Genomic DNA, 21,459 nt, shown 5'->3' with positions numbered 1-21,459 from the left:
ATTTACGAGAATTATTTTTATTTTAACGAAGCTATGATTATATATATATTCGCTTTTGTGTTTTTGTTAATCTCCTCCTCTCCAGAAGTTGCTGTGTAACAGTTCAGTTGTTCCTACATAGAGGCTACATAGGCTATTTCGATTTCACGACGTTAGTTTCCTCGTTGAACTTTTCAAGGACTATTAATCCTCGTTAAGCTTTTCAAGGGCGTCTTTTATCAGATGGGAGCCCTTGGGGTCGAGGGTGAGCGCAATCGTAAAGTGCTTGATGGCAAGGTCTCTGTTATGCATTATCTTGTAGAGCTGACCCAGCATGAAGTGGACGCTTGCTTCCTCGGGCGCCAAAGTGCGCAGCACTTTAAGTTCTTCCAAAGCTTCGTCGTACCGCCTGAGCTGGATAAGCGCTCGTGCCTTCTTGTAGCGCGATAGCGCGCTCGTCGGCTGGAGCTCGCAAGCCTTGTTGTACTCGACCAGCGCCTTTTCGGGGGAGCCAAACCGCTCCTGGACCATGCCAAGGCAGCATATGAGCACGACATTGACTGGGTTGATAGACAGTGCCTTGGTGAAGTGCGCTTCTGCCGTCACAGTGCTGCCCAGGCGCATGTAAACCATTCCAAGGCCGTACCATGCATTGTAATGGCGATTATCGACTTTGATAGCCTGTCGGAAGGACTCCTGTGCGTTTTCGTAGGCGTCGTTCGCAACATGCTCGTGTGCCTGGAGGGTATATGCATACGGAGAGTATGGGTCGAGCTGAATGGCCCGCTTGAAGCACTGCAGTGCCTGCTCCGTGTCTCTCTGCAGCGAAAACGAGTTACCCAAAGCACACCATGCCTGCGGAGACGTTTTATCGACGTCAATGAGTTCGTATGCGAGATATCCCAGGTCAATCTCGCGCCTCAGATGCCACAGGAGCGTGGAATAGTACTCCATGTCCTCGGTGCGGAACTTGTCCAGCTTGCGCAGCCTTTTAAACACCTCTTCGGCCTTGGAGTAGCTCACCTTTTCGAAGTAGGCGCGCCCGATTTTGCTTAGCACCCATGGAGTTTCGCGGTGGTTTTCGGGTAGCGAGTGAAGCACTTGTAAGGCACCGTCGCAGTCGTATTTACAAAACATTGTGTATGCCGATGTGAGTGACGAAAATAGAGACGAGATGTACTTTTCGGCCTCTCTTGTTGATGATTCGTTGATATCCGACTTGGCCAACTTTGGAGGCGGTGCATTCGTCGAGCCATTGGTTTGTGTTGAACCTCCTGGGCGTTTGAATATGGCCGAGACACCATTGGCATTGGTGGTATTAGTATTAGTGGTATTATTGGCATCATTCGAAGAGCCATGACGGCTTTTGCCCGTTCGGCCACTGTTCTTCTGCGACTGCTGTTGTTGCTGTGGTAATTGTTGCTGCTGCTGTTGTTGTTGTTGTTGTCTTCTTGCTTGAGTGGACCGTAGCTGTCGTTTAGGGATCTCTACTTTATCAGCAGATGCCATGCTGCTTAGATTACGAGCCGTCCGCTTCTGTGGAGCCAAAGGCAGGGTCCCTATTCTTGATCTCGCCGCATCTGTGGGCGTAGTAAACTGGTTTTCTTCCGTACCAGTCCCTGTCGGAGTGCTAAAGAGGTCACTATTTGCCTTACTGGACCGCAGGAACTTCTGACCAGTTTTGAATGTGAAGAGCGAAGCAGAATTGGACGAAGACGATGAGGACGGAGCATTGCTGGAGGACGAAAACGGATCCTGGGACGCTATCTCCTCGGCCCCAACCCCCGGAGGCAGCCCCAGGTCAACCAGCTCGGGTCTAAACACGTTCTTTGCCTGAATCGGGACGCCCATCTGCGCCAATGCCTCAATAGGCTCCCACAGGTAAGGGTTGCAGCAGATGGCGTCGGCAAACTTCGTCACTGCCTTGTCTTTTTGACCTTGCGCTCTGAGCAGCTGGCCATACACAGTCTGTATAGCTCTGGTGTCGGGCTCGAAGCACCGGGTCGTGTCGCTCGCTCGTACCGGCGCTCGATCCGCCCACGTCTCCTGCGAGTTCTGGATCGCCAGGATGCCCTTGTAAAAGTAGCGTGTCTTCAGACAGCACCTGGCGTAAATGTAGATGCACCCAGTGTGCCGGATGGACCCGGTCAGCTTCATAGCCGAGTGGTACTTGCCCTGGCGGTACAGCACGAGGCCCATCAGATGGAGGCTCGAGGGGTCCTTCTTGTCGAGCGCCAGGAGCTGTTCGCACACAAACTCGGCGCTGGTCAGCATTTCCATGTCCAGGGCCTGCCAGACCATCTGCCGTAGCAGGCGGATCTTTTCGGTTTGACTTCCCTTTATCTGATTAGCCATCTCATCGCCTGTTTATTTGTCGTCTCTGTCGGAGGTTTTGGTGATGTTCCCAATTCGGTATATTCTGGCCCACACCACACGCCAGCCCAACTCAATCCATTCTCTGGTAACAAGGCTAGCTACACTCCTTGTAGGATTGGTAATTGCATTTAAACAATTCCAATGGAACAGGGGGGGTTTGGGGAGTGCAACCCCCCAACTACCGGGGTCTGGGGCAGAGCCCCAGTTGCGCTTAGGTGGCTCCTCTAGCTCGGCTAGAGCGCCCTATCGAACTCAATGGTTCCCTTCCATTGCATATCTGCTATCGAACTTCTCGGCCGAGGAGTTTTTACAGCCAATTTTGGCGTAGCAGCAGTAAAGCCAGAGATATATACTGTCGAGCGACGAGAATCCACTTACTCATCTACTCACTACTCGCTGAGTAATCGCTTTTTAGTGTTCCCGGGACGGAAACCGAATCCTCCCAACCGCGGCTCTCCGACCCCCGGGGGTCAACCCTTCGAAGGAGCAGAGCGGACAGACGAGGGACTCGTTGACGAGGCATTAAAAGGGTGACGAAGACAGTATAGTTGATGGAGGCCAGGGCATCATGCTGTTCTTAGTGAGTTTGGCCTGGGTCATATATGGCGTATCTGCCTTTTACATTCCAGGTAAGTTCTTCCCGCTTTTTAATTGTTTGATTCAGAAGGTTGTACTAACTAAGAGTGGCAGGATGGTCGATTAAGACGTATAAAGAAGGAGAGAGGGTGCCATTGTACGTGAATAAGGTAACGTCCGACGAGACGCAGCTACCGTTTGCTTATATGGACCTTCCATTTGTGTGCCAGACGGGGGCGGCTAAGCGAAAAGGGCTCAATCTTGGCGAGGTGTTGCGTGGAGACCGCATCTACGAGTCGGATTACAAGCTCGAGTTTAACCAGGGAACACAGTGCGCTGAACTGTGCAATGCCAAGGTGACCAAGGCAGATCTCGAGCGCGCTCACTCCCTGGTGAGTAATGCGTATCTCGTAGAGTGGATTGTTGACAATTTGCCCGGCGCGACTGCGTTCATCTCGCTTGATCGAACCAAGCGATACTACGCCGCAGGTTTCCCGCTAGGGTCCATTGACAAGAACACGGGAGCCGTGTACCTCAACAACCACGTGACGCTGCTGGTGCGATACCGCGAAGACTCGCGGGACCCGAGCCGCAGCGTCATTGTCGGGTTCGAGGTGTACCCCAAGAGCGTGTCAAACGACTCGCAGATGTGCCCAGGCAAGAGCGACCAGTACCAGCCTTTTGTGATTGATACCTCTAAGGATGAGGACGAGATACGGTACACTTACTCGGTGTACTGGAAGCAGGACGACAGCGTTTCGTGGAGCAACCGGTGGGACCTCTACTTCTCGTATTCTGAGGCGAGCACCAAGGTGCACTGGATCGCCATTGTAAATTCGATTGTTATTGCCGCGCTGATGGCCATTGTCGTCGGAGTCGTGCTCATCCGCACCCTGAACCGCGACATCCAGGCCTACAAACAGCTCCAGGGCGGCCCAGATGGCAGCAAGGACGTTGAGGATGTCGTGCTTGGGGATGTTTCCGGATGGAAGCTTGTCCATGGCGACGTGTTCCGGCGTCCACGCGGCTGGAGAGTGCTTGTGGCTTTGGTTAGCTCTGGCGTCCAGGTAGCCGTCATGATTGCGACCGTGGTGGCCCTGGCGTGCATTGGCGTGCTCAATCCGTCCTACCGAGGCGGAATGCTGACGTTTGCGTGCTTTATGTTCGCGTTTGCCGGCGTTTTTGCGGGCTACGTCAACTCTCGGCTCAATAAGGACAACGGCCACGAGTCGTGGAGCGCAGGTGTGTTTGGCACGGCAACTCTCGTGCCAGCCTTGGTAATGGTAGTCGTTTTGGGGCTTAACATGTTCATCTGGGCCAAGGCGTCGTCTTCGGCGCTGCCATTTGGCACGATTGCTGCGTTGTTCTGCATCTGGCTGCTCATCTCGTGCCCGCTCATTATTGTTGGCGGGTTCTTTGGCAGCAAGATCGCGGGCAACGTGCCTCCCGGGCGAGTCAACGCCATTCCGCGCCAGATCCCTCGTGGTGGATGGAAGATCTGGCGTCGGCTGCCGTTTATTGTTCTGGCGGCAGGTCTCGTACCGTTTGCCGTCATTTACGGCGAGCTGTCGTTTGTGTTTAAGAGCGTATGGCAGGACAAGACGGGCTACTACTACATGTACGGCTTTTTGGCAGCGGTGATTGTCATTCTCGTGGTTACTGTGTGCGAGATATCCATTCTCACCACCTACTTCCAGCTGAACGGCGAGGACTACCACTGGTGGTGGCGATCATTCTTTGTGGGCACAGGCTCGGCCTGGTGGATCGGGTTCTACTCTATTTATTACTTTGTGTTCAAGCTCAAGGTTGGTGATTTCATTTCGTCCCTGTTGTTCTTTGGTTACTCACTCATGGGGTGCCTGGTGTATGCGTTGCTCACGGGCACAATCGGCTTCCTGTCTTCCTACTTTTTCGTTAGACGCATCTACTCTGCCGTTAAGCTTGAATAGATATTTTTTGACAGCTTTTTATTCTCGATTGACACACCTTCCCGATTGACATCCTACTCCAATTAAGGGCATGGGAATTGAATATGTGAATTGAGGGACTTGTTGATGGTACAAGTTGTAATAATTAGTCGTCATTAATGTAGTTAGAGTACATACAATAAAAGTTGCGCATCAATACCGATTGTTGTTGGTATTGGGATTGCTGCGGTTTCCATAGTTGCGGTTTCTGTTGTAGCTGCCATCGCCCTGTCGTCGATTCTGGTTCTGGGGATTGCTTCGACCTCCTCGGAAGTTTCCTCGCTGGTTGTTGTACCGCTGGTTTCGGTTGTCACGGTTCTGTCGTTCTTCCTTAATGTGATCAATCAACTACGCCAATTAGTCCAACTCTCATCTTTCTTCTTCAACAATTTATCACTCACCTCATCAGGAATTTGCAGGTATTTGATCTGCCATAATTGTTAGTCCCTTTGAAAATCGTCGCATAAGTCAACTTACAATATTTCCTCGAACATAAGTCTGGGGAACCTTCTGGAAGCTCTTACCGTCCTATACCTAGTTAGTCAATGTAAAAAACGATATAGCAGAACAACTTACTGCGCTGGTCTGGACAACCTCCTTCAGCGTTAGGTTCATCCAAGTATCGCAATTGATCAAGTGTCCGTTCAAAGTCTCCCCAGACTTGAGCTCCACCATCAACGGCTGGCCCTGAGCCGCATTCAACAAACTCAATGGCAGCTAGAAAGTTCATTAGCCGATTTTCAATTAATCCCAAGAATTTGCGTACCATTTGTGTAATCGATTAATCAGGCTGATCTCTCCAGTGTATTTTTCGGGTTTTCGATGTGTCGTCACAGGCGGCTCTTCGCCATGCTCCCAGCTTACTTAATCCCACCGCGAAATGATTATGTATGCACTATTGCGCGGCTGAACATAATGCATAGGGATGAATTGCACGGTGTACATGCACTGGGCTGGAAATAGGGACTCGTAGCGAATTGCCCAGACTTTGTGAACCGTTATAGCGAAGCTATTAATTGCATCATTCAACTTTTAATGAAGAGATTAGCAGATAAGTCTTTTCTGGCATACTTCTACCGGCTATTGACTAGCGTATTCATCAATTATGAAGCACTTTGAAAGGGAGGGTTAGCACCCATATTTCAAGCCCAACATTGAATATATCTCAATATTATAGTACCAATTAGTTTGCACGTAGCTGAACCCTATCCACCATTGTGTTGGTCGGCTTCTAAAGTAAACTTCTGGCAAGTCAAAGGTTTTCGGCTCGCGGAGACCAAATATGACCTCTCCGTAGCTATTTCCGACTTTATTTGTATCGAAGACAACTCACAGGCATTCCATAGCACGTTGAAATGTTAGAATTGTAGAAGCCACTTTAATAGCCTGATCTTTAAAGCTACGGATCACAGAAGATTAAACTACTTTCACCATTAAATACACAATACCGCTTCCGCATATCAGGCGTGATTAAAGGAATTGTATGAGCAAACTCAGCCTCAATCCATGGCTTCCACTTCCAATCTATCCACTTCCTAAAGTCGTCTGTCATGGTTCCATCCCATCGCAAAAGTGGTGAAATGTACTGCCCGGGGAAAAACTCTGGCCTGAGATAAGCGACATCATCGCTTACGCGACCGAACACAGCATGACCGAAGCTAACGAATACTAGCAGCTCTTTCTGTGGAGGCTCCGCTATAATGACACTTCTTGGACTCTGATCAATGAGGAATATATCTCGTTCATATACAGTGCTCTCAAAGTCCACCACTGTTTTTATGATCAGCTGGCGTGCTTCTTGCGGAAAGTCCTCTGGATTACAGTCGTCCATTGTCAACCCTGGAATATGCTCAATAAGTATAAGCCGAACTGTACGAGTTTGCGAGCCGTCGACAGGAACATCCAAAGAAGAGGACCCATAAAACTGGGGGATCAGTCCTCCCTGAAAATCAGCGAGCTCTCGATATCCGCGTACTTCGTGAGTGTAATGCTCATCCACCATATGAAATGGATCGATGTAGCCATCATCATCTACATAAAGTGGATCATAAACTTTGGCCACCAACTTTTTTCCTCGCTTTATGCCCACCAAATCGGACTCAGTCTCAACAATAAAGGCTTGAGAGTTGTAGCCATCTTCCACCCTAATTGCCTCAAGGATATTCAAATCAAGGCTTCCCTCACCAAATCCTCCGGCCAAAGGAGGATGTCGCGCACATCTTTCGATCAATGTGAGCTCCCTTCTTTCTTCTTTTCTATCTTCGGTGATGCGGCAGCAACCATCAATCAAGGGTGTTGACGGAGGAGCAATGTGTGGTCGGACAGTGAATCTCCAGCCTTTGATATAAGGCAGTGGTGGTTTAGTCGTTGTAGGCGGAAACTTCATTTCGTTCGTCTGTTACTTTTCTAGTAATTTAGAGTGTAGAAGTGGATGTTTCTTAATAGATATGTCAGTTTGACGCCTGACCATTGTTCAAATATTGCTTTAGATTTCTGCTTTTAAGTTTTGCATCACGCATGAAAGTATCAATGGCTAATGATAAATCTTCTCCTGAAACAGTGACATTGGAGACTTACTTGTGCCAGACCAAATAATTCCATTTGCTTGTTACTGATTATGTTGCTTCCTAGAAAGGTTCAGCAGGTTTGATGAAATACCGCTCAAATCCCGGATTGTGGGCATTCAGATAACAGCACCGATAATACTCATGCTAGATGCAGTTAGCTAAACTAAGGGGGCCTCTATCACACACTCGCAATAAACGACGAACAAAATGGATCTGCCAGATGGAAAAAGAATGTGCATCTTATATCTTGAGAAACCTAACAGGGCGTAGTACGGGTAGATGAATCAGTAGCAGGACGGAGTTTGATCCGCAGAGGAACTAAAGAATGATATCACGGCTAATTGGACGGCCATTGTGGTAATTCGCCGCATTGCTGAAGCAGAATTTTTGATTATCCCTTTTTCAAAATATTAGGCCATTCTTTCGAGTCCTTCATTACGCCGGGGGAGTGTCGAGTACAGTAACGGTACTACACTTACAGTACGGTAGTCCACGGGCAAGGGTGCAACAATTGCAAGTACAATTCAAGAGATATACCATCAATAAACAAATAAAGGTAACGGCGATCACCAAACCAAAGAGGATTTACCTCCACCTAACAACGACACTTTTAAATACACTGGGGGTTCTATTGTCTACAGCTCTGTCAAAGCACTGAATTGTCGCGTCCATCCATTCGCTCGAGTTACGTTATTAAGTTAATCAATTGCACGTGACATTCACGTGCAATGTGAGACATTTGATGCGCCCCATCGGGAAGTTTCCCTTTTGGCTCAAATAATGGCGCGCACGCGCCTGGGGCTGCCAATACGCGCTTTTTCGCAGCCGGAACCCGCTTTCAGAAGGGATTTTGTTAATTACGAATAACCCGCGAGAAGCAGACGACGCGTGTGATAAGCATTTGAGGTTGAGGAAGAAGAGACGCGACAGATTAATAAAGCATACACGCGTGCGAGTTTGTAACGACGCGAAAAAAAGGTGAGTTTACACAACGCGGTGGACAAGAACCAAAAACGTGAAGGAGAGACTAATCAATTTTACTCCAGAAATTCATTCTCGTACAAAGGCACGTTCCAGGGCCCTTTTTAAAAGAAGAGGAGACTTCAACATAAAAAACAAATGGCCACTCAGGTGTACAAGGCCACGTACTCGGGCGTGCCGGTGTACGAGTTTCCATGCAAGAACGTAGCGGTGATGCGACGGATGTCTGACGGCTGGGTCAATGCGACACACATCTTGAAGGTCGCGAACTTTGACAAGCCACAAAGAACGCGGATCCTGGAGCGCGAAGTCCAAAAGGGTATACATGAGAAAGTCCAGGGCGGGTACGGCAAGTACCAGGGCACATGGGTCCCGCTCGACCGTGCACGAGAGATTGCCGAGCAGTACAGCGTGGCCGACCTGCTCGATGCGCTATTTTCGTACGTTCCTACAGCAAACAGCCCTCCCCCAGCCCCGCGCCAGGCTTCGAAGGCCAAATCTGTGCGTACGGCGTCTGCAATGGACGATTCGTCTGAGCCGCTGGCTAAAAGGCCGCGAAAACTAGCGGCCAAGGCAACTAAATCAGAACCCAAAAGACGCGGAAGGCCCCCGAATTCACAGAAACTGCTGACTTCTTCTCAGTCGACGATTCTGGCCAGCGCACGAGAACAGGTGGGGACCCCAACTACTGTGGTGGATGATGACGATGAAGACGACAATAATAATAACGGGGCCGGCGGAGATATGAGCGACACAGCATCAATTTCGTCTGGATCGTCCTCTGAATTTATGTCTGATGCTGATTTAGACGCAGCGTTGAATGGGAAGTCGAGCCAGCGGGACGATTACAGCAGCGTAGCACTGTCAATGCAGAACCGGCAATTCCTGGACAATGATATGATTGCTGCGGAGTACTCGAACAAACTGCTGGACTACTTTATCGCCCCAGATGACGATCATATCCCTGATTTCCTGGTCCACCCGCCGCAGGGGTTCAAAATCAACCAGGTAATTGATGATGAAGGGCACACGGCATTCCACTGGGCGTGTGCCATGGGTATTCTTAAAATTATTGAAGTGCTCATGAACATTGGTGCAGACATTAACGCAGTTAATCTTGCCGGGCAGACACCACTGATTCGAGCCATTATGTTCACTAACAATTTCGACCGGCGCACTTTCCCGCGAGTTGTGGAATTGCTGCGCGATACAATATTCTATACTGACCGCAACCGCCAGACAATTCTGCACCACATTGCTGCTACGACCTTATCGAGATCAAAACTGTCGTCAACGCGGTACTACACTGAGATCATCCTGGCGAAGCTGTCGGAAACGCATCCAATGCACGAGCTCACAAGCTTCCTCGACCGGCAGGACACCAATGGCGATACTGCTCTGCACATTGCAGCACGGAATGGAGCTCGCAAGTGCGTCAAAGTGCTGTTATCGTACCACGCGTCGATAGATATCCCCAACCATGAAGGGTACTGTGCCTATCACTACATGGCTCAGGACCCGCAGATCAGACGATTCCTCGAAGGACTGCCTAACTACCACCAGATTATGAGGGCCGCCGGGTTCGGCAAGCTCAACCGGTCGCATAGTAGCCACATCAATAATACCAGCAGTCGTCAAGTGGCGGCGAATGGGACACATGAGACTTACCCGGCTACAATACAGCAAGCTGCGGCGGCTGGATACGACCAAGGTGGGTACGGCAATGGGTTCTTTGGCCATCCACATACTTCTGAGACGGCAATAAAAGTGTCCCAGCAAGTTGCGTCGTTTATGAATGAGCAGCTTGAGGTGCTGGCAAGCGCTTATGATGACGAGCTGCGTGAGAAAGACCGTGACCTTGAGCAGGTCCACCGCATGCTTCGAGAAATGAAGGAAGACATTAGTGCCATTAACAAGTCCATTGTGGAGCAAGAGAAACAGATTGGGAGCGAGGTGGAGGTTGAGCGCCAGCTAGAGGATGCACAGTTGAAGAAACGCAGTAAGCTGGCTCAGCTCCGCAAGCTCGTGGAGCGCAGCCAAGCGCGAGATCTCGCCGAGATGGTACAGCGCGAGGAGAGTTTGGTTCAGGATGAGCTTATGAATAACAGCTCGATGTACAGTGTCAGCGAGACCACCGAGCTTGCGCGAGAGCTTAAAGCGCTTCAAGTTGAGCGAAAAGAGCTTGTCGACGAAATCACGATGCTCAACGCCGAGGCTGGAGTTGGCGACAAGATGAATGAATATCGCCGGCTCGTCGCACTATCGTGTGGAGTTAAAATAGACGAAATTGACGAGCTGCTGGATAGCATTGCGGAGGCGCTGTCGGATACGCAGGAAGACGAGCGCGAGTCTGGCGAACCACGGCGGAACGCGGGTAAATCGAAGCTGCCTGCTGCTCCAACCACTCCGACAAGGACCAAGGCTGATAATAGTAGCAATGGTCCAAATGGATGGGTCAATGGGGGAGTCTCTGCCACGCCAATTGCGGCAAACATGTAACAGAACTTGGACTGATACGAGTGATTACGATCTGTAATATAGACGGACAATATTTATGTACTTTAATTTATTCTATCACTAATCTACTGGCATATACCTACACATGTAATTGTTTTTTGTTCGACGAAAGTTATTGCCGTATTGTTATAGAAATGTCCACTGTATTAGGAAAAATATATATTATACCAGGACTTTCGAGTTCTATGAATGAACCACGATACAAGGCAGGACTAAGTGTCATAAGCATGTCGTCGGGATTAAGGTATCGTACAAACAATGGCTCTTCGAGCGAATGCAACACCACACTCTATGATATCTGGCATGACGATACACAATCTCCGCAATAGTTTGATTAACTAAATCCCCAAGATACGCTTTATCTTTTTCTATATGCAGTCCTATCACAGTTTATTATACCAATCACGTTGTATAATTCTACTCATACGTATAGTTGCGATCTTCCTCTATAATACCGGATATAAGACCCCTGGTCGGGTGGACTTGGCACTTTGGGTACGTAGATACGAAAAAAGAAAGACGATTTACAATGATTTGGGTCAATGAACCGATGTCATCAAAAGGACACAGTTAAAATTAACGTTTACCGACGAAATTTCCTGTCATTTGACGGTTCCCTTGATGCAGTAGAGTCCGCGGCGAAACGACTGTGTCGCCAATGTCCCAGACGGTGGGCTCCCCCTGAGGCAGTGGGGTGTTACATATCGTACTGCATCGGGATGCATATAACGCCGGTACACTGTATTTTGGCGACGCACCGTATCCATAGAGCACTAGAGTGAAGCTTCAGTCGCTTTTGAACGGGCCCTTTTTCCCCACAATCCCACTGGAAATACAGTTTTTTGGCGATCACCAGACAGTCGTTCATAAGGTTGCAGATCAGTTTCGCCATTATTTCGTTGATTATACACGGCACGAGCCGGACCGAATAGAGTAGAGAACATATATAACCCACAATTTATTCCAGGAACAATGGACGCTGTTACCGAGCGAGTTACTGAAATGGCACAGCTCAGCAAGGAGATCATTTTCCACGCCGCTGTAGCATTGCTTGCGCTGTCATCGTCACTAATAAGCGGGGTCAGCGCATTCCCGTTCCTGTGTAGAAGAGATAACTTCCCATTGCCTACATGCGACGCGTACACGAACTACGCGGGCCAGGTACACGAGCCACGCAGTGACGGCCCGTTGAGGCTGCCGTTCCAGCGGCCCCCGGAGGAGTGCCGAACCTTCAAGTCTGACCTCGTGGAGAAGGTCATTGACACGTTCAAGCAAAGGCTGGCGGACCCGGACGTGGCGCGTCTGTTTGAGAACTGTTACCCGTCAACGCTAGATACTACTGTGCGATGGCACGTGAAAGATTCGACTCAGGGTGGAGGACCCCGCTCTTTTATCATAACGGGTGACATCAACGCCGAGTGGTTGCGAGACTCGCGAAACCAAGTACAGAACTATCAGGCTCTCGCAAAGTACGACCAAGGCATTGATGTACTGTTGGAAGGCGCAATTCACACCCAGGCAGAGCTAGTGACGCAGTACCCGTACTGCAATGCATTCCAGCCTCCGCCCGAGTCTGGCCTGAGTCCGACGAACAATGGCCAAGGCGACATTGTAACCCCACCCTACGACCCAAAGGTTGTGTTTGAGTGCAAGTACGAACTGGACTCGCTGGCGAACTTTCTGGGCCTCGCTGTGGACTACTACGAGGCGACAGGCAAAACGAGCTTTGTCAACGCCAACTACCTCAAGGCAGTCGAGACAGCGCTCCAAACCATGAAGGACATGCAGATGTCTACCTATGATGACTATGGCAACGTTCAGGCCAGCCCGTATACGTTCCAGCGGGAGACTCGTATTGGCACCGAAACGCTCAGCCTGGCCGGAGCAGGTAACCCCGTCAATAGCGGTACTAACCTTATCAGATCAGCCTTCAGGCCGTCAGACGATGCGACAATTTTCCAGTTTCTCGTGCCAGCCAACGCTCTGGCGGCAGTCGAGCTCCAGCGAGTGGCCAAGCTACTCGACCAGAGCGGAAACCATGGTCTCGCCAGGGAGGCAGAATCTCTGGGCAAGGCGGTCGAGCAAGGAGTGTGGAAATACGGAACCATTGAACACCCGACCTTTGGTAAGGTATTTGCCTACGAAGTGGACGGCTACGGAAGTTGTAACATAATGGACGACGCAAACAACCCCTCGCTACTGTCCATGGCGGACTTTGGCTTCGTCGGCAAAACAGACCCGGTGTACCAAAACACGCGCAGGATGATTCTCAGCAAGAAGGGTAACCCGTACTACCTGCAAGGCAAGCACTTCAACGGCATTGGCGGGCCTCACATTGGCACCCACTACGCTTGGCCCATGTCCCATATTATCCAGATGAGGACCACGGACGATGAGAGAGAAATTGTCGAGCAGCTTGAGGCAGTCAAGAACTCTACTTCTGGGCTTGGTCTTATGCACGAGTCGGTCAAGGTGGATGATTCACGTGGCGCCGCATACACACGGCCTTGGTTCGCATGGGCCAACACTGAGTTCGCCAAAACAATCCTCCTGCTTGCCCATGAAAAGCCGCATTTGATCTTCAAAGATGCCAAGGCGTTCTCTATTGATCAAATTGCAGGTCAATGAGGATATCTAATGACAGCGCTTGTCGTTGGTTCTTCTTTACTCCTATCGGTGTTGAGATTTTGCATCATCTTTTAGTCAATGTTACATTGTTATGCTAATATTTGTTTGGGGTACTGTAAAAAAGGAGGACAAGGTAGGGAAAGCATGAGATTACCGACGTGGATGCTACCTTACTACAGCACTGTACCAAGCGGATGAGACCTCGCATTCAAGCGACCGCATGGAAACGAAAATGAATTTCTGGCAATGTACAATTCTCTCTAGGCATCAGTTTCGATTCGCATTTAGGTATCGATTGTAGTACAGGATCACTTAGCCGTAGGTAGCGGACTTTAATCAAGGTTACGGTATTGTATTTATGGGGTACAGGACCAAAATTACAGTAGACTAAATCACGCGGTTATTGACAATCAATAGAGGTCTGATGAGCAAACGAATCATCAATTTATATTACATCAGTAACTAACGAAAGTAAGTCAAAAAAACGGTTAAAATGAATGTACCAAGGCGAGGCGTTTATCTTTGTGACGGTAACAAGGAGAGTGGTGATGTCTTGCGGGTTGTAATGGATTCAAGGATTCGAACTGCATGCAGCGCCAATATCTTCTTCGTCGTCACTCGAGCATTTACGCTTCCGCGACTCAGGCGACGAGCTCTTCATGTTTTAAGCATCGAGGTGCGGCTGTATTCTCCGATTTAGAGCCCCAAGTTGAACGTATCGGAAATTCTCAAGCGATTGATATCGTCGTCTATCCTCCTTAAAGTAGGTGCCTCTCACAATGTCGTCGGTAGGAGTCCCTTCATTGAAATTAAAGACAAACATAGCCTCCCAATCAAAAAATAGGACGTCCTTGCAGTACCCTTAATATCTCTTTGCTTGTTTGGAGAGTAAAGCGGCATTATCACTAAGTAAAGTCCCTTTAAGAGTTTGTTCAGCGCGTCCCTTTTTACTGGCATAGTCAGAGCCATCCGCACCCGCACCACCAAGGAAATCGTTTTGGAATATGGTTCCAGGCATTTTAAGGTCAACAATTTTTAAAGGGATAATTTTGTTAGGATTTTCGGGATCCCCTTCAACAAGTACCCACAAAAAGTCAAAGCGACTTTGAGTTGTGCTATCATAATATTGGGCTTTGCAAAAGATGTGTTTTCCCTCGGGCAGGGACTTCTCGAGAGCCATTTTGATGGGATAGATAAATTCCGTAACGAATAGTTTAGTAAGATCACCTTCCGTTTTCAACCATTCGTCATGAAGTAAAGGCATTCGAGTATGAAGCGGATCTATCTCATTCGCCTCGTTCTGCTCACGCTGATCAGGTCTGGGGAAACGTTCGTCTAATTGTTCAAGGTAATCTCTTGCGCTGTCCTGGTAAACATCAATCGGTTCATGCCAGTAAGCGGGTACCGGATCAAAATTGTCCGCGGTGGTTAGAGTGATATGAGTCGTGTGGTAAGATTGTAAATTTCTGGTAAGGGCCATCTGGGGTGGCCGTCTTGGCAAATGCCAACCAAAACATTCACGAACAGTATAATTCATCGTCCCTGAATGAGTAGAGCAGAAATAGCTACTGTATATTTGGAGCAGTTACATATCTACTAATATATATATATTCTCCACTTCCGAGCTTTACTATGAGGATCAAACATCTAAGATGACCATAGGGTTGTTGACTTTGCTCTTTACACGAATTGCGGATAGCCGGCCTGCGTAATTGTATCGAACCAATTGGCTTACTGCAGCGTGCTGAAAGTTTTATCGGAACTAAGCGAAATGAGGACTCCCCCACGTCGAGTTTTTGAGGACATCTGGTATTACGGCTCTAAAGAATATACCAGGGAATAGGTTCTGATAAAATAAAATACATATAGATCATATTTGCATGTTTCAATATACCGGTAATAATAATAATAATCTATTTGCGTCTTGTTAAGGCCTTAGGCCAGAGACATCACTGAATACATATACTAATAATCTTTCAATATATAACAAACTCATTCCATATCAATTGCGTCCCTTAGCTGTACCGCATTTGCGTCGTGAGGACTGCTTACTCCAGAGTGTGCCATTGGTACACTTAGTCACTTCATCATACGTTCCGGAAGTTACGCGAAGTAGGCGTCTTATTAAGGGAAAACGTCGCTACAAGTTACTGGTACCTAGGTATTAGAAACTATAGTTACTTAATCTACTTGAAATACTCTCGCATCTTCACTGTGATAAGCTTTTTAGTGTGAGCATACTCGGCGTTGACCCAAGGATACCACTGCCAGTCGATCCAATCACCGAGTTCCTCAACCATACACTTTTTCCACCGCAAAAGTGGCGAGATATATGTTCCAATAAACACATACTCTGGGGGAAGTTGATATACCATGCTATCGTGATAAACAATCATGGCAAAGTCAACGAAAACTAGCTCCCGCTCTCGTGAAATTTCCGGCGCAGTAACAATAATATTTCTGGGCCATAAATCTCTAAGCGTTATACCCTGCTGGTATACCGAAGATTCAAAATCAACCACTGACTTCATCATTCGCTGACGGGTTTGTTGCGAAAAGTCCTTCGGATTTGTCTGGCACATCGACGTCCCTGGTATGAATTCAATCAATATGAGCCGAACTTGACGTGTCTTCAAACCCTGATTATCAATCCCCTTAAGAAAGGACTCGGGGATGCGTAGATCCAAAGAGAAAGATCCATAAAACTTGGGTATTAATCCCCCCTGATAGTCAGGGAATTGGTGATAAAAACTTACTTCTCGACCGTAATGCTCATCCGCAATGTAAAAAGGGTCCAAGAGTGTCTCTCCTTTCTCCAAATAAAGCGGGTCATACACCTTTGCTACTAGTTTCTGTCCTCGCTGGATGCTCTCCAAAGCAGACTGAGCCTCAACAATGAAGACCTGTTCAACTTGGCCTTCTCCAACTTTGAATGTATCAAGGACCTCCAAATCTATAGTACCCGAGCCCAATTCTCCCGCCAAAGGAGGGTGACGCAAGCACCGTTCAATCCACGTGAGAGTACGTTGCTCTTCCAATCTATCCTTTGAAGCAAGACGGCAATTACGAGACTCTGGAAGAGGTGGAGGGGCAATATGCTGCTGGACGGTGAATTTCATGTCCATGACATAGGGAGCCGGTGGCTTGGACTGGAAAGTTAGCGGGATCTCCGTGGCAGAGGCTTCGTCGTCTGACATTGAGCTTTCAAGTTAGACGTTATTAGTCGTGGCTTCGATATGTGAAATGCCTTGAATGTTATGAAATGTTGATGAGGATACTAATTATATATTACACCGTGTTGTCTCAAATTAATAGTCTCATTTCCCTGTGCGAGCCTCAAGTTTCAACACCTCTCCCATTTTATTTCCCGATCTGTTCTGTATTTAGGTTTTTTGGTAACTATGGCAATCTGGTACTATGTATATTGGAGAAGGCTGACTTAGCGTTGAAGCTGAGTATTTGGAATGGGCATTATACGTCAATTCACTAGCTTCAGAAGGTGATGATCACGGAGACAGTATATATGCATAAATCACATAGATGTATGAGAAGTCGTTGACAGACCATGCAACCACTTTCCGGAGAAACCAGTTATCTATGCTCATCGCCAGGATGGCAATAAGAGGTTATATAGAAGTTGTACACAAGTAGGCCATATATTGATTAATTAAGTGGACGATTCAACTCGGAAAATGCAGATGGGCGCCAACCTGCGTTACCGCATATACCAGTAATCATCAGGAGTCGGACATGACAATTGACGTATAGATGTATCGATATTAGACCATGCAGTTGAGCTTATAAGATGAATCAAGACAGATGCATATTCAATTATCGCTTTCATCAGTATCAAGTTTGCTTCTTGTGCCGAAGAGCTCGCTTAATTAAAGATAGCTGATGGGCTATTTCACCTTTCTCTCTCGCCTTTCACAGAGATTTTTCAGCTCAACTAGTACGAAAGGTAACGGTAGTGTAATATCAGAAGTACTTCCATTCTCTGAGGCAGCTGAGTTACAGGATTTTGGGAGCTACCAGTATCCCAAAGTGAACCGGTAGTACCGGTACACGTATGGGGAGTTGTTCACACAAACATACTGCAATATGTACAATAAAAGGATGTAAGACAAGATTAGAGCTACTGTAGTCGTGTTATAATTAAATTAAGGGTTTGGAACGGTTTTGTACCTTCTTTGTGATAAGCATTTCAGGGTGAGCATACTCAGCATCGAGCCAAGGCTTCCATTGCCAGTCAATCCAATCCTTGAATTCCTTGATCATATATCTATCCCATCGCAAAAGTAAAATTACCATTATTATTCAAATCAAAGTTACATGTACCAGTACTGTAATATAATTAAAATACCAGCTGTTTAAATATTGAGCCGCATGAGCCGCGCAGTCGCAATAAGTATAAACAGCCTGGCAATGGAATGTATTTATTTCCATATCAGGTCTGGAGTATGATATTTAAAAATAACAGAATCTATCTGTACGTTGTAATGAAGGATTTCATGGCCTACCGTAGACTTAGGCTCTGAAAGATACAGTGTGCGACAGCTGAGTGAACTACGTGCTGAAATATTCGAGATCCGTGCTGAGATATGTATAATATTTTTCCGGCCCGGGAAAATTTTGATAGGGCCGAGTTTAAACCGTTGAATATCATTTCAAACCCCGGGCTATTTTGATATCAGTTGATTATGGCGACCGAGGAGTTGGTGGCGAACGGGAGTGTCCCGTCGAGCAGTTCTCTGGCCAAGCTTTCTGCGAAAGTGACCCAGAAGATGTCCGAGCAGAAACAGAAGGACAGGAAGGATAAGAAAGGGGATAAGAAAGATAAGAAGGATAAGAAGGATAAGAAGGAGAGGTCATCAAAGCCAGCCAAGCAGAAAGAAATGAAAGAGCAGAAGGTAGATGGCGCTAAGAAAGATGAAGCCCCTATCGACGAGGATGCTCTGCTGAAGGAGGTGGAAATGCTTGGAGGGTCTAAGGAGGATCTTGATCTGATTGACGTAGATTCAGGGGAAGAGAGCGAGATCGAGTTCAGTGGAGACGGCAAGGGAGGCGAAGATTTGCAAGACGAGTTGTCTGCATACATGAAGGACATTGGCCTTGTCGTTCACGAAGAAAAGCCAAAGACGAAGCCAGCCACTACAGTCAAGAAGTCCGAAGTGCCGCCAGTCAAGGTCAAGATCAACCCAGCCAAGATCAAAGATATTGTGCACTCCGGTCAACTCATGGTGGAGGCACGAAGCGACTGGTATAACCCTGAGATTGAGGCTCCCCCTGCTCCAGTGGGTCATGTGCCGGAGGATGTTATCGCCAGACTGCACGAGAAAGCCAAGGAATTGTTGAACCAGGAGAATAGCATTTACATCCACGACGACGCCAAGTCGAGTTCGCAGAAACAGTTCTTGAACCAGCTGTTGACTGCTGGTACCCTGAACGATAAGATATCTGCCCTCACATTGTTGATCCAGGAGAGTCCTCTGCATTCGATCCGATATTTCGAGAACATGATTGGTCTGTGCAAGAAGAAATCCAAGGGTAGTGCCATGCAGGGCGTTGCGGCACTCAAGGATTTGTTCGTTGGAGGTGTCTTGCCGGATCGCAAGCTGCGATGGTTCAAGAACCAGCCGCTGTCCCCAGAAACTCCTCCACAGTGGCTCATTCTGTGGGCATTTGAGGACTGGCTCAAGTCATACTTCTTTTCGCTTCTTCAGATTTTGGAAACTCTGAGCCACGACCCTGTTGTGTACATTAGAACCAACTGTGTGGCGCACGTCTTTGACTTGTTGAAGCAGAAACCTGAGCAGGAGGTTAACCTGCTGAGATTAGGAGTCAACAAGCTCGGTGACCAGGAAAGAAAGGTTGCTTCGCGCGTGTCGCACTTGATCCTGCAGCTCGAACAGGCGCACCCAGCTATGAAGTCCATTATCACCGAGGCCGTTTCTGAGCTGATCTTCCGAGCTGGTGTCGACTACCACGCGCGATACTACTCGGTCATTACGCTCAATCAGACAATCATTGCTCACAAGGAGGTGGAGCTGGCAAATTCGCTCATGCGGGTATACCTGTCTCTGTTTGAGCGTCTCTTGTCGGAGTGGAACCGTCAGAAGGCCGAGGCTGAAGAGGCGGAGAAGAAGCGAAAAAAGAAGCCAAGATGGAACAAGAAGGGAAATAAAGGCAAAAAGGGTGGAGAGCGACAGATGGCCAAGACCTCTGCGGTGGTCAAGGAGGAGGACGACGCCAAGTTGACGTCTGCTATCCTTACCGGCCTCAATCGAGCATATCCTTTCTCGGACCTGCCCAAGGATACGTTTGACAAACATCTGAATACTCTCTACCGAGTTACGCACTCTGCCAACTTCAACACCAGTGTCCAGGCTCTTATTCTCATCCACCAGGTGTCGAAATCACAAAGCGACCTTTCCGACCGGTACTATAGAACCCTCTATGAAAGTCTCCTCGATCCGCGGATTGCTACTTCGTCCAAGCTTCGTCTCTATCTTAATCTGCTATTCAAGAGTCTTAAAGAGGATACCAATCTCGAGAGATCCAAGGCGTTCGCCAAGCGACTGGTGCAGATGGCTTCGAGCTGGATTAACATTGGTGTGGTTGCAGCAGTTGTACATCTTGTTCGAGAGCTGGAGAAGGCAATCCCCAACCTTCGAGAACTCCTTGGTGATGACCCGGAGGGCGAGGAGTACGATGGGCGAAAGCGAGATCCGCTCTTTGCCAAGGCGGGTAACTCCAAGTTCTGGGAGATGATCCCAATGCTCAATCACTTCCATCCGACAATCTCGCATTTCGCAGAAGGGTACATTAACGGCGAAGAGCCAGAAGGCACCCCTGATATTACTTTGCATACTCTTTCTCACTTCCTCGACCGGTTTGTGTACAAGAACCCGCGACAGAAGGCTACTTCCAAGGGCGCCTCCATTATGCAGCCGCTATCTGGAGCCGACATTGCTGGTGGATTGGTGACTACTAGCGGTGGTAAGCAGGTGCCCCTGACTGCCTCTGGCTGGGGCAGCCTCAAGCTTGACGATGTTGATGTTAGCGAACGATTCTTCCACCAGTACTTCACTAGCAGAGAAGAGACCAAGCCAAAGAAGAGCAAGAAGCGTGGTGAGGGAGACGAAGAATTCGATGAAGAGGAAGTGTGGAAGGCTCTTGTTGAAAGCAATCCTCAGATGGAAGGCGGAGATGGCGAAGGATTCTCTGACTTTGACGACGAGGACCTTGAGGATATGGATATCTTTGACGAGGATATCAGCATGTCGGAAGCCGGCGATGAAGGTGAAGAGGAAGGAGAAGAAGAAGACATGGGAGAATCTAAGGCTGCCGAAGATGAGTCTGACTCTGAATTTGAAGGCTTTGACGAAGATGACGATGGCATGCTGGGCAGCGATGATGAGATTGATATCCCTATGGGCTCTGATGAGAGTGATGACGAAGATGCTAAGCCTGGCGACAAGCGGTCGAAGCAGCAGAGCGAGAAGAAGTCGAAGCGTGCCCGACTTCGTGATCTGCCTGAGTTCGTTGATGCTGATGAGTATGCCAAGCTTCTTGCATCTGACAATGATGATTAATAGACGAATTGTGTAATATATCACTTTTTTTTTCAACATTGTCTCCGCGGAATCCCAATTACTGGCTGTAGGAATAGTCATGGTTAATTTGCGCCTACATGGGTACAGCACTTAAAATATCCGCCAACGATGTCCCACGGCGCCTTGGAAGAAGACAAGCGTAGGAATATTAAATTATAAATACCGGTAATATAGGAAGAATGAATCTATTCGAATTCAATTACAATTATATCGCTAAAAGATCAGAAACTTGTGAAAACATTATATCGTTAA

General features: G+C 48.1%; 9 protein-coding genes across 9 annotated transcripts; 4 read left to right on the top strand and 5 right to left on the bottom strand.

Moving 5' to 3' along the window:
- Positions 1-183: 183 nt before the first annotated feature.
- Positions 184-2,280, bottom strand: CDC27 (anaphase promoting complex subunit CDC27; the record flags this gene model as incomplete). The annotated part of the gene is made up of 1 exon (XM_076683279.1): positions 184-2,280. The coding sequence occupies one exon, from the start codon at positions 2,278-2,280 to the stop codon at positions 184-186; it is 2,097 nt and encodes a 698-aa protein (XP_076542523.1).
- A 643-nt stretch (positions 2,281-2,923) lies between these two features.
- TMN3 (Tmn3p) lies at positions 2,924-4,880 on the top strand (the record flags this gene model as incomplete). Its single annotated transcript, XM_076683278.1, has 2 exons — positions 2,924-2,984; positions 3,046-4,880. 2 exons carry the CDS (start codon positions 2,924-2,926, stop codon positions 4,878-4,880), a joined length of 1,896 nt encoding a protein of 631 aa, XP_076542522.1.
- Positions 4,881-5,051: 171 nt separating this feature from the next.
- LSM4 (U6 snRNA-associated Sm-like protein LSm4) lies at positions 5,052-5,667 on the bottom strand (the record flags this gene model as incomplete). The annotated part of the gene is made up of 5 exons (XM_076683277.1): positions 5,052-5,246; positions 5,300-5,326; positions 5,376-5,426; positions 5,475-5,615; positions 5,665-5,667. 5 exons carry the CDS (start codon positions 5,665-5,667, stop codon positions 5,052-5,054), a joined length of 417 nt encoding a protein of 138 aa, XP_076542521.1.
- Positions 5,668-6,297: 630 nt separating this feature from the next.
- Positions 6,298-7,284, bottom strand: TRVA0_007S02454 (uncharacterized protein; the record flags this gene model as incomplete). Its single annotated transcript, XM_076683276.1, has 1 exon — positions 6,298-7,284. One exon carries the CDS (start codon positions 7,282-7,284, stop codon positions 6,298-6,300), a length of 987 nt encoding a protein of 328 aa, XP_076542520.1.
- A 1,044-nt stretch (positions 7,285-8,328) lies between these two features.
- Positions 8,329-10,945, top strand: MBP1 (transcription factor Mbp1p; the record flags this gene model as incomplete). Its single annotated transcript, XM_076683275.1, has 2 exons — positions 8,329-8,443; positions 8,512-10,945. Exon 2 carries the CDS (start codon positions 8,585-8,587, stop codon positions 10,943-10,945), a length of 2,361 nt encoding a protein of 786 aa, XP_076542519.1. The 5' UTR covers positions 8,329-8,443; positions 8,512-8,584.
- A 990-nt stretch (positions 10,946-11,935) lies between these two features.
- On the top strand, positions 11,936-13,591 carry TRVA0_007S02410 (glycoside hydrolase family 125 protein; the record flags this gene model as incomplete). Its single annotated transcript, XM_076683274.1, has 1 exon — positions 11,936-13,591. One exon carries the CDS (start codon positions 11,936-11,938, stop codon positions 13,589-13,591), a length of 1,656 nt encoding a protein of 551 aa, XP_076542518.1.
- Positions 13,592-14,453: 862 nt separating this feature from the next.
- On the bottom strand, positions 14,454-15,128 carry TRVA0_007S02388 (uncharacterized protein; the record flags this gene model as incomplete). Its single annotated transcript, XM_076683273.1, has 1 exon — positions 14,454-15,128. The coding sequence occupies one exon, from the start codon at positions 15,126-15,128 to the stop codon at positions 14,454-14,456; it is 675 nt and encodes a 224-aa protein (XP_076542517.1).
- Positions 15,129-15,777: 649 nt separating this feature from the next.
- TRVA0_007S02366 (uncharacterized protein) lies at positions 15,778-16,788 on the bottom strand (the record flags this gene model as incomplete). Its single annotated transcript, XM_076683272.1, has 1 exon — positions 15,778-16,788. The coding sequence occupies one exon, from the start codon at positions 16,786-16,788 to the stop codon at positions 15,778-15,780; it is 1,011 nt and encodes a 336-aa protein (XP_076542516.1).
- Positions 16,789-18,291: 1,503 nt separating this feature from the next.
- MAK21 (RNA-binding ribosome biosynthesis protein MAK21) lies at positions 18,292-21,186 on the top strand (the record flags this gene model as incomplete). Its single annotated transcript, XM_076683271.1, has 1 exon — positions 18,292-21,186. One exon carries the CDS (start codon positions 18,292-18,294, stop codon positions 21,184-21,186), a length of 2,895 nt encoding a protein of 964 aa, XP_076542515.1.
- Positions 21,187-21,459: the final 273 nt, after the last annotated feature.

Source organism: Trichomonascus vanleenenianus (assembly GCF_965637985.1).
Source record: "Trichomonascus vanleenenianus strain CLIB 3782 genome assembly, contig: TRVA0_007S, whole genome shotgun sequence".
Classification (NCBI taxonomy): Eukaryota; Fungi; Ascomycota; class Dipodascomycetes; order Dipodascales; family Trichomonascaceae; genus Blastobotrys; species Blastobotrys vanleenenianus.
Note: the sequence above shows the minus strand (reverse complement) of the source record. Positions and strands in the feature narration are given on the sequence as shown.